The 12,606-nt window shown below is 45.3% G+C and overlaps 1 protein-coding gene across 1 annotated transcript in view; it reads right to left on the bottom strand.

Annotated features, from left to right (window-relative positions):
- Nucleotides 1–11,745, bottom strand: part of TAPT1 (transmembrane anterior posterior transformation 1) — a 73,206-nt gene extending 61,461 nt beyond the window's left edge. The window contains exon 1 of the mRNA XM_058300640.2: nucleotides 11,538–11,745. Coding sequence (XP_058156623.1) covers nucleotides 11,538–11,730 — 193 coding nt within the window. The 5' untranslated portion in view covers nucleotides 11,731–11,745. The remainder of the gene's footprint in view (nucleotides 1–11,537) is intronic.
- Nucleotides 11,746–12,606: the final 861 nt, after the last annotated feature.

The raw sequence follows: 12,606 nt of genomic DNA, 5'->3' as shown, positions 1-12,606 counted from the left end.
GGGCAGAAAAACAGAAGCAGAAATAAGAAGGGACAAAAGAGAATACCAGATTTTCAAAAAGGGAAGAGTGCCTGTGACAGACACAGAACTGTCCCAAGCCTGGGGAAGTTAGCAGAGAGGGAGCAAAAAGCCTCACTTGGGATAGCAGCCATGGAGATACAGGAGCCTCTACTCTGTATATGTATGTAAGTCACTATGGGGGGCCTGACAGGGACCTGAACATCAAAACCACCTAGATGCCTCACAGCCAGGGAGGGCTCTGGGCTCAGGGATGGGGAGGCTTCCACTGCCCACACCAAGCACAGGGCAGGGAAGCTGGACAGCTCTCTAGTATGTCATCTGTGTAGGGATATTGACAACCAGGTTATTACTTGATAAAACCATGTTAAATTTAAAAGCAATTTAAGTAAAAAGGTTTAGCTAGCTGTATCTTATTTAGAAAATCATCCTCCACAATGGTGTCTGCTCTGGTAACAGCAGATCAAGGAGCTGTCAGTCTAAGAGTTTTGCCACGACTCACAAAAAGAACACAGGGGGGAGAAATAAAAGAAGGGGGGTGTGGCACCAGATTATCACATATTAGCCTGAGACCCTGGTCAGGTCATACATCTCAATTTCACCAGAGAAAATTGAGGCATGAAGTAGTTTTTTAACACCCATGTACCTGTCTGCCTTCCACGAAGTATTGCTGAGGGACCAAGAGTGAATTTGTATGAAAACCACAAAGTATGACACAATGTCTTGAACTACTTACTATTCATATCACAAATTCTGCAGTATTAACCAATTCTGGTTTGGTGGTTACCTAATGTTTATTGATGCTACTTCTGCAATTTTGGTTCTATGATTAAATGATAATATGACAAATAAGAATTTTTAACGAACTATACAGCCTAAGTAAATAATTTTCCATAGTTTATTATACAATATAAGCACACAAAAGTATTTTAACCATATTCCAAATTTTAAAATGTCTTGTTAAGATTTTACTTCTGGAAATGGAAGACTTTTATTTATAATATCAATTTAGATTCTACAATGGAGGATTTAAAAAGTAAGTATCCAGATAATCAAATGACAATAACAAAATGTATTTTGAATTCACAGCTCTCACAACCATGAGACAGGTTCTACTGTTAAGCTCACTTTGCAGAGGAAGAAACCAAGGCACTGAGAGGTCGTCAAGGTCAAACAGGTCTAGATTATTTTGCCTATCATTATCTCAAATGCTTTTGTAAACAGTGGCTGGCCACTGCAGTTCTTTCTGGAAAGCTGGGATCCCCCTTCCATCCTCCCTCTATGCTCCCAGTGTCCCAGGATTGCTCCTGTGAAGCTACAATGGTCTGGCGTATAGTTTTAAGAGATACATTAAAGCAATACTAAGGGGAAGTGAACTTGGCACAATGGATAGGGCATCTGCCTACCACATGGGAGGTACGCGGTTCAAACCCTGGGCCTTCTTGACCCGTGTGGAGCTGGTCCATGCGCAGTGCTGATGCACGCCAAGGAGTGCCATGCCACGCAGGGGTGTCCCCCGCATAGGGGAAAAGGAGAGCTGCCCACAGCCAAAGAAAGTGCAGCCTGCCCAAGAATGGCACCACACACATGGAGAGCTGACACAGCAAGATGACACAACAAAAAGAAACACAGATTCCTGGTGCCGCTGATAAGGATAGAAGCAGTCACAGAAGAACACACAGCGAATGGACTGAGAGCAGACAACTAGGGGGGTGGAGGGGAGAGAAATAAATAAAAAATAAATCTTAAAAAAAAAAAAAGGCAATACTAAGAAAGAACCAAGCTTCTTTAGGTTAAATATTCCCAAAGCTAACCTCACCTCTTCTCACCCACTCTTGAAGAGGCTCTGCTTGAGGGATTAGGATCCATCCATATTATGGCATGAGACAGTTTATTACAAAGGTAGTACACATACTACTTCAAACAATTCTCAGAACAATTGTGAGGTAGGACAGTTAATAGCATTCACATTTTGCAAGTGAAGAAACTGAGGTTAAGAAAAATAAGGGGTAAATTGGGAATAGAACCTAGATCGCTGCCCAGTGTTCCCTGCACCATAACTATCATGCATCTATCTGACAACCACCCTGAGAGAAGAGGACCTGACCCTAATCTGGATTCAACAGGACAGAAAGATCCCTTTGATTCATATTGCAGTTCCGAGGAAGGTGGTCACAGTGTCTTACAGAATGAGCTATTAACTTAGCCTGCTGCTTTAGCAGGTTCATTCCCACTTTCCCTGACTACAGACATAGTTTGCAGTAGGCTATTCAATCTACTCATTTTGTTATTTTTGTTCATTAAAACACTATTCTCTAGCACTCTACAAACCTGTATGAACTTAGGTGTCCTGATCTGGGGCATATTATTTGGCTAATTATTTAAGAAGGCCATTTGTTCTTTACCTCTAGGTATTACTCTTCAACCCAAGAACTCTGCTAGCTAAGTGCACTTTTTTTTTTCTACTTTTTTTTTAATGTTACATTAAAAAAATATTAAGAGGTCCCCATATACCCACCATCCCCCTGACCACACTCCTCCCACATAAACAACCTCTTACATCAACACGGCATAGTCACTGCATTTGGTGAACACATTTTGGAGCACTGCAGCACATCATGGATAATGGTTTACATTGTAGTTTATACTCTCTCCCAGTCCACCCAGTGGACCATAGAGGGACATATAATGTCCAGCATCTGTCCCTGCAGTACCACACAGGACAATTCCAAGTCCTGAAAATGCCCCCACGTCATATCTCTTCTTCCCTCTCCCCACCCTCAGCAGCTGCCGTGGTCACTTTCTCCACATCAATGCTACAATTTCTTCCATTACTAATCACAATAGTTCCATAGTAGAATATCAGTAAGTCCACTCTATTCCTCCATCCTGTGGACCGTGGGATAGTTATGTCCACTCCACTTCTATATCGAGAAGGGACTTAGATCCCAAAAGAATGATGGATGCAATTCGTCTGCTTGCAGTTGTAGGCACTCTTGGCTCCCTGGTGTGGTAGCTGACCTTCTTCACCTCCTTGTTAGCTGGCGGGGTAAGTCCAATGAACCAGAGTAGGGGTTGCAAGCCTGCTGAGGCTCAGGGCCTGGCTGTCACATGGACAGTCCAGAGATTCAGGTCTCCTGCGTATACACCAACACCAGCACCAACCACAGGTTCAGTAAAAGTGACAGAAGAGGCATGTATAGACAGGTCACATCTGAGTCCAACTCCATCACAGCTAAGTGTACTTTTAACTTTTTCCTTCTTTGTTGGTACCTCATACCTTCTTAGCAAAAGAGTATCTCTCATTTGTTATGCCAAACAATTGTCCTTATATTTTAAGAACAAATTCTTTTCCAAAGTAAAATAATCCAAATATTTAATTTCTGACACTTATTTTTTACATCATCCAGTATTAGTTCTTTTGTTCTCACCAAGATATCTTCATTATAAACCTTTTAAAAGTAGAAGCATTTTACTAATATAAATGCCTGTATATTAGAAAAAAAACTTTGTCAAGTCTGAACATTTAATATAAGAGAAATGATACCAACTACAAATCCGAGTCAGTTCCTCTAATGTATCTTTTTTTTTTAATCTAGTAATGTCATTAATTACAGAAGAGAAAAGAGAAGTAAAAAAAAAAAAAAAAAGCAAAGTGATTTACCTGAAGTGAAGGAGCTACACCATTTAGTACAAGGGAATAATGTGGATATGGCTCAGAGACTGTACCATCCTCATTATTTCTGAGTTGATTTTTGGCCATAAGTTTAACATGCAACTTTATACCATCTTCACTAGATTCAGCAGCAAATATCAAAACTGCTTAAGTTGAGTTTTCTTTTTTTCTAACCTGCATATATTTTTAAACATAATTAAAAACAAAACTGTGGGGTGAAAAGTAAAAACAAACAAACAAAAACCGTAAAACAAGAATGAAAAATACACAAAAAAGGATTATTTTACCAAACATTTGAATTTTTTTCTCAAGAACCTAATTGTGTTACTGAGGACGTGTACTGTCTTATTCATCTTTGTACACAAAGACAGTATTAAGCATATATTAATGCATGACATATGTCGATATTTTAAAAGTAAATACTTCTTCCAGGTAGTGTCCAGTGCCTGGATTTCTCTGGCCAAAAGGCACAATATGTCAAACTCCTGTGGTTTCAGAACAGAAATGAAAATACGTGTAAAAGTAACTGTCGGGAGGGTGGGGGCGTCAAAACTTGGCTGCCAGCCACACTAACCCTGAAGTCTCAGGGCCTGCTGGTCCTGACTTTCAAAGGCAGTCACGGTCTTCAGAGGCGGCGGGGATGGGGGGACAACACGTGTTTCCTGGTGGTCTATGCCATCTGTAACAGTTCCCCTGCCAGTAGTTGGGTTGTGGGGCAGAATGCAATGGCATTGGGGTTGGCAAAACAGGCTGTAGCCAAGCAAGGGTCGGGGCCCACAGCTGGAACAGGAGAGCTACTTGTGAAACAAAAGTAAGTAAGCAGGAAGGGTGGAGAGCGTACTAGCTTGCCCAGAATTAGGTGCGGGGGGCCCCCAAGACAGGTTGTTTTCTATCCATTCCTGCCAAAGGCCTTCTTCAGCGCATCCACGAAGCCCTTGTAATGAGCCAGGATGGGGCTCTCCCTCTCCAGGTAGAGAACTACCCACCCCTGTCACTCCAGTAAGGCAGCTGATTAAAAAATACCACCTTTAAGGTGTAGTTCGAGAATCTAGCCTCGAAAAACTTCATCTAAGGTGCCGCTTGGATCAAAACTTGGGAAGCCAGGCAGATTCGCTGTTCTAATATATCTTTAATCAATATTCATATCCTGGGCAGTGGACTTGGCCCAGTGGTTAGGGCATCCGTCTACCAAATGGGAGGTCCGCAGTTCAAACCCCGGGCCTCCTTGACCTGTGTGGAGCTGGTCCATGCGCAGTGCTGATGCGTGCAAGGAGTGCCCTGCCACGCAGGGGTGTCCCCCACGTAGGGGAGCCCCATGCGCAAGGAGTGCACCCCTTAAGGAGAGCCGCCCAGCGCGAAAGAAAGTGCAGCCTGCCCAGGAATGGCGCCACACACACGGAGAGCTGACACAACAAGATGACACAACAAAAAGAAACACAGATTCCAGTGCCGCTGACAACAACAGAAGTGGACAGATAACACAGCAAATAGACACAGAGAACAGACAACAGGGAGGGGTGGGGGTGGGGAAGGGGAGAGAAATAAATAATAATGAAAAATATTCATATCCTACAAAATTTTTCTGTGATCCATAAGTATCTTAAATTGAGAAAAAGTATAGTATAAGTTGTTTCTTCCTCATCCCCCAAAGACTTAGGTTTAATTTTATTTCTTCCCCTCTCCCACCCCCATCCTGCTGTTCTTGCTGTCTGTGTCCATTCACTGTGTGATCTTCTGTACCTATTTCTCTTTTTGTCTTCTCATGTTTCTCCTCTAGGATTCACCTGGATTCGATCCTGGGGACCTCTGATGTGGACAGAGGTTCCCTGTCAACTGTGCCATCACAGTTCCCAGTCTCTGTTTCATCTTGACTCTCCTCTTCGTCTCTTTTTTTGCATCATCATCTTGCTGCAAGATTCATTTGCATGGGCACTGGTTCACTGTGCAGGCACTCGGCTTGCTGTGCTGGCACTCTGCTCACTGCATGGGCACCGGCTCACCACGCAGGCACTTATGTGGGCACTTGGCTCACCAGGCGGACACTCATGCCAGCACCTGGCTCACCGTGCAGGCACTCAGCTCACCACGCAGGCACTTGCGTGGGCACTTGGCTCACCATGCGGGCACCTAGCTCACCACACAGGCACTTGGCTCACCACATGGGCACTCATGTAGGTACTTGGCTCACCATGTGGGCACTGGCCTGCCATGCAGACACGCTTTCTCTTCTTTTCTCACCAGGAGGCTCCAGGGATCGAACCCAGGTCTTCCCACAAGGTAGGCGGGGGCCTTATCACTTGAACCACATCTGCTTCCCTTAATTATCTTCTGAAGAGCTTTTTCAGAGCTAAGAACCCAGGATAAAAAAGAATTAAAGTAGTGAATAATTATAAATAGATTTATATGTTTGGTAATATGTCTAAATAAATCTTTCTTAAATTAGCATTGACCATTAAAAGAAGAGGGAAAGTAATACCAGTGAACTGTTAGGAAAATTTTATGAAACATGCAAATCTCCAAAGTCTTAACCTAAAGCTTAATAAACCTTACTGGGAAGCAGACGTGGCTCAAATGATTGGGCTCCTGTCTATCATATAGGAGGTCCAGGGTTCAATTCCTGGGGCCTACTGGTGAAGGCAAGCTGGCCCACATGATGAGCTGGCCTGTGAGGAGAGATTGCCCTTACAGAGTACTGGCCTGCGCAGAGAGCTGGCACAGAGAGATGATACAACAAAGAGACACAGAAGAGAGACAATAAGAGATGCAGCAGACCAGGGAGCTGAAGTGGTACAAGAGATTGAGCATCTCTCTCCCACTCCAGGAGGTCCCAGGATTGGTTCGTGGTGCTGACTAAAGAGAAGACAAGCATACACAGAAGAACATACAGTGAATGGACACAGAAAGTAAACAGCGAGTGTAAAACAACAGGGGTGGGGGTGGAGGATAAATAAGTTAATTAATTAATAACATAAACCTTACTAAAGTTACACTAAAATTTTATACGTGTTTATTACACAAATATAAAGGCGCACCCTTCCATAATGCCAATGAGTAATCCCCTTTTCCAGGAACCAATACACCACCAATGCCACCTTCCTAAATCAAATGTAAGCAAAGGTACCATATTATAGAGTATATTCAAATTTCCAAGACTTTCAAAAAACTGTTTATATATTGTCACATTTGGGAAAGTACGAAAAAAAGAGACTAACCATGAATTTATGAATGGAAAACTGGTACAAAAATTAGTGACTTTGCCCAAAGTTATGAGGTTATAAAGTGAAGGATCAAAATGGGAAAAAAAAATTTTGTTAACCTGACAAAGTTATATTTTCCAGAAACTTCTTTTATGCAAGTTTTCCCCAAATTGGATCACACATGAGCTGCTAGGACTGAATTTCAGAAGGCAAACTAGTTGAAGAACATTTTAAACAACCAAGATACTGAGTTGGTCAAAGATAAAAATAAGTAACTTTTTATTGTATGTTTACTGCATGTGTTTAACTTACACAATACATTTAAGTAAAGCAATTAAGAGTTTTAAGAGCAGAACAATAATTCCTAGGAAGAAAGGAAGCTAATTTTATTGTATTTCTATCAGGACTGTGGTTACTCCAAATAATTTCCCACCCAACTTTACGATTAGCCTTATTTTCCTTTGCAATGAGAAATTGACTCTAGAGCATAATTTCAGAACTAGTCAGCCTTTAATTATCCATCAGGTAAGTTTGGAGTCACAAAAATAACCATGTAACATACTCTATGGGAAGTGAAGAGTGGTTAAATGAAAATTAAGTTAATAAAAATAAGATTTTTCAAAGAAGAATGTGAATTTTCAATTACACAATAGGTGGTCGAGATTATGAATAGTTAAATATCTTTGTATCACTCAATCTTTTGTGGGAATAGTTAAAAAGATCAATTGGTTATTCTGGGTTTCAATCTTTTTCCCTGCCACTGCCCATTCTCTTGTGGAGATTACACAAATGGTCTAAAGATGGGTAAATACCAAAAAGAGATGCAAAAGTGATGGGTAATAATGCCAATGTTTAAGCTCTAGATGTAAAGAGTGGACACTGAAGGAAATGGATATGCCTCAACCAACTGGGCTTCCGTCTACCATATAGGAGATCCAGGGTTCGATGCCCAGGGCCTATGCAAGATGGCTCATGTGGAGTGCCAGCCCACACAGGAATGTGGCCCTGCGCAGGTGTGCCAGTTGACGTGGAGAGCTGGTGCAGCATGATGACACAACAAGAGACACAGAGGAGAGAAAATAAGAAGACAAAACAGAACAGGAAGATGAGGTGGTGCAAGAGAGTTATCGCCTCTTTCCCAACTCTGGAAGGTCCCAGGATTGGTTCCCAGAGGTGCCTAATGAGAACACAAGCAGACACAGAAGAACACACATCAAATGGACACAGAGGGCAGGCAACGGGGGGAGTGGGAGGGGGGAATAAAGAAAAAATCTTAAAAAAAAAAAAAGAGTGGAATTGAAAAAGAAGGAAGAAAAGCAGGCCTCATGGCACTGTTAAAATTAGAAACAATCTTCAGTCACACCCTTAGGATTTTTGTTTTACAAGCAGACTCCAACACCTGCATTATAGAGGTACTGTTTCATCCTCAATGGTGATTACACTTATTTTATACCAAAACTCCCACTGTTAAGTCTCCATGGTACCGTGAATCAGCTTACACACTTCAGATACTAACTAGTTCATGGTGATGTTATGAAAGACAGCCAAATGGATTAGGTAAGCCGTCTGTGCATAAAGTCTACAAAACAATTCAACGACCAAACCAAGAACACAAATTGCCTAATCCTGGTCCAAAGTTGACTTGCTAGGCCTAGATTCCTAAATAGGAAAATGGCTATACAGCAATTTTCCCACCTAGATTTTTTGCAGACAATCTTATCTGATCTTATATTTTAAAAATGGCAATAACAGAATTTATAAGATTTTAAAAAGTAGATAAAAAAGACAACAGAAGGGATGACTCTACAGATGCAGGTGATATCCATTACACCCAGAGTTCAAGGTTAGTGAGCACAGTAAGAAAGGGTGGGATACACAATGACCATTCCAAAAGCAATAATGAAAATAGGAATGAATGGGGCATTCACTTCTATGTTAAGGTACAAGTACTAGCATCTGAGAACAGTTTCAGCCTACTACCAGGCTATCTACATATAACACAAAGGAGTTCTGAGAACCAAGTGATAGAAGAGTCCATAAGGAGAAAAAGAAAATAAGCTTACATACTTGACCCAAATACCTGTTTATAGTATAAATACAACTGTGTATACACAAACTAATATAGATATGTTATATACTTTCTAAACATATAAACAAGGACAGAAATAAAACAACAATATGAACCTCAAACACTACACTTTATTTTGATCTATTTTACTTGGGTGGGGAGGGTTTGATTATATACCTAATCTGTATATTCATTTAGGGAATTCTAGGCTGTTAGGACAGGTCTTATTTACAAGAGCCTTAAATTCACTGGGAGAACTGATAAAGGGGACTTCAGAACTAACTGATGGTTAGGCCACCAAGACACTAAGATGACTTTCAAAAAAGGAAGATAAAGGAGGCCCTAGCTTGGGGAGGAGGACCAGAGATCAAGGGCAGGGGCAACAGAGTACCGAGGCACCACTAAGAATATAAAAATGGACAAGTGTGAGCTCCAGCCTTGGAAGACTAGTTTGATTCAGGGAGAAATGCTTTTCATATGACTCAAGGTGGCGCCACTCAAAAGCCCTGTGCCCCAGGCCAGCTGAGAGGATGTTTCGTAAATTCTTGAAAGGAGGGGAAGGGAAGCTCACAGAGCTGAGTGGTAGGGAGCACTGCTGGAGGATTAGGTCAATGCAGAGGCCACAGAGCAGCCTCAGCAGTAAGTTTAGCTGAAAGAATTCTAACCTCTAGTAGCGAAGCCTCCTCCAATTGGGTCATCAGAGGGTGGAAGCTGAAAGAGACAAGAGCTGTGTGACTAGTGCGTGCGTATGTATATGAAGGGGGACTGGGGAGGGCTGTCCCCACCTGGAGAGGCCCAGCCAGAATTCCAACACTGGCTGGTGACTCAATTGCAATATATCTAGAATTCTCACCCAAATCCTGTTCTCCAAGGTTGGTGTTACCTGGCGAAACAAGAGTTGCACAGTCATGTCTCTTCACACATAAATGATTTAACTGGGGGATAAAAATGAGTGCTACCTCTAAAGCTAAGGCTGGAAGCATCTCCCTGATTCTATGCTTTACAAGTCAAGCTTTAAACATGTTACAGCTCAGAAAACCATGTTGAGGAGGAATGAGTGTACAGAGGGACCAGGTCTTATGCAAGTCCCAAGTACTCTAGGTATCCCCACCCCGCGAAGAGCCTGGAAGGAGTGTTAGGTGTTACTCTAAGGGTACAAGATCTGCAACCAACAAAAGGTTCCTGACAACTTCATCTTCTGTCCATGCAAACAAACAAAGGCTTGTATAATATTGGCTTTCCTGAAATTCAGAAATATTTCAAAGAAATCACAGTGAAGTTTGGCAACAAATGTATCTATTTGCATTAGGGTGCTTTTAGTCATTAAGTAAATAAAACAGACAGCCAATAAAGACATTTAATTGTTATCTTACTTATATCCTGCCAATCAAGAAAGTAAATATTCTTGCAAGCAAGTGCAACTAAACCAAATAAAGGGATAAAAATGAAAAAGACCAAACATAGCAGAGTCTGTACTTAATTTTTCAAGGATACCGACCTCTTCAACATTTAACCTAGGACTAGTTAGTTCTTCAAATTAGTGAATCAATCAGGCTCTCATCTGATCAACCTCATGTTGCACAAAGTTCCACAACTTACACATTTATTTGCATGAATTGCAGAAACAACAGTTAACACAGCCCCTATTAAGCACCAGTTGCAATTTTTTGGTGGGAAGACATTTAATTCAGCTAAGGCTCAGTTACTACTCAAAATTTAGAATTATGTAAGAATCGTTAAATGTTGGGATCATTCTATAGTCAATGCAACATAGATCTCAAAACCTCCCCTTTCCCCTCAAGGCTAATATATATTACTGCAGTCCTAACACAAAGCCAATTTTAAAGATTCTTTTTTAAACAAAAATAAAAGCCGCAGCTTAAAGGAAGTGTAATATTATAGCAATATGATTAAAACCAGTCATTGAAGTAGACTTTTCTACTTCATCTTTTCTTACACAGCTACTTTTTTTAAAAAGTGGCTTAAGTTTCCAGTTTAGGTAAAGTTCACAGGTAATAAATATTTTGCCAAGTGCTAAATATTTCTGTTCTGGGCAAACGAGTGAACTTCAAACCATTTCAACACTGTTTGCCGCGGCCGTGGAAAAGCATATTTGGGGGACAAGTTAACAGGTTTCTGAGGCTCAAGTTCGTTTAAAATACAGAAAAGTCACCTTGACACGAGTATGTCAATTAAGAAATCAGCCGTGCGCCTCTCATTTCTGACCTCCCTCAGCTGTTGTAGATACTCCCCAACGTTAGCGAGGGGTGGAGATTCCCCAGGGATTTTTTCCTTTTCTTAACACCTTTCAAAAGCAATTATAACCCAGCGAGGGCAGAAGTTCCCCGGGTCGCAGCCGTCCGGCTCGGACACACCTGGCCTCGGGAGCCGCGGCAGCCGCGCACGGAGCCCGCCCAGGAGCTGTCAGTGGCTGCGGGGCCGCGGCGGCTCCGCGCGCCCACAGCCGGGACAGCTCCGGACGCCGCAGCGGCCGCGGGGCTCGCGGGCCGGGATCTCACGGCATCCCGGGCCGGCCTGGGCGCCCTCGCCGCGGCCTAGCGCCGCGCGCCCGCCTCACCTGCGCGGCTGCGGCGCCTCTCCCGCCGCCGGTCGCTCTCGTAGAAGCCCAGGGTCTCCGCGTGCTGCGGCGCCGGCGGGGGCCCGCGGCCGCCGCTGCCGCCCGGCTGCTCCGCCTCGCCGCGGCCGTCCCGCTCGTGGCCGTTCGCGCCGCCGCCCTCTCCCGGGGCGGTCGCGTCGCCGCCGCCCGCCATGTTCCGAGCACAACAAACTGTCCCCGCCGCCTCCCTCCAGCCCGCGGCCCGGCCTCCGCCTCCGGCCGGCCCCCTCCCCGCCTCGCCCCGCCCCTCGCCGGAGCCCGGGCCGCCGCCATCCGCGGCCCGCCGGCCGGCGCGCACCATTGGCGTCAGCGGCGCGTGCGAGGCGGCCGCCGCCGCCGCCGCCGCCACGGCCGCCGCCATCTTCTTCCGGCCCTCGCCGTGACGGGCCGCGGCGTCCCGCGTCGCGGCGGGCTCGGCGGACCGGGGCCCGGCGCCGGGCTCCATGCGGGTGGGCCGCGCTGCCGGGGAGAGCGGGCGCCGCCGGGGCTCGGGGCCGGGGCTCGGCGGGAGCGGGCCGGGCGCGGCGGCGGCGGCAGCGGGCCGAGCGGCGGGCGCGGAGTCCCCGGGCGGCGGCCGCGGCGCCCGCTGCCTGCAGTCTGTGAGGTGTCCCGCCGCCCGCCCGGGGCCACTTTTGGAGGCTCGGTGGCCGGAGTGCGCCGGCGCCGCCCGCCGGGTCTTGGCACCGCCCGCGTGGCGGCGGGGGCCCGGTTCCAGGTCCCCGCCCGCCGCCCGCCCGCTCCTGTGGCTCCATCTCTTCTGCATATTTATGGTCGCCTGTCACATTCCCGGCTTCTGGGTTCCCGATGACAGTTTCCAAAGTACTTGGGCCAGGACGAGCTCGTGGGAGCGTCCCAACAGGTGGGAAAGGAGCGGCCAGGAGCGAGGTTGCTTCGTGCGTTTCGTGTGCCCGCGGACATAATAACTAGACTGCCTTTCGGGATTAGGATTAGGATATGGCGCCTGGCCGCCTCCGTGCCCTTGCTCCATCGCCCGGCCACCGCTGCCCGGAGCGGATCTCCTTCCAGCTCT

The sequence above is a fragment of the Dasypus novemcinctus genome, chromosome 1 (genome assembly GCF_030445035.2).
Source record: "Dasypus novemcinctus isolate mDasNov1 chromosome 1, mDasNov1.1.hap2, whole genome shotgun sequence".
NCBI classification, from domain to species: Eukaryota; Metazoa; Chordata; class Mammalia; order Cingulata; family Dasypodidae; genus Dasypus; species Dasypus novemcinctus.
Note: the sequence above shows the minus strand (reverse complement) of the source record. Positions and strands in the feature narration are given on the sequence as shown.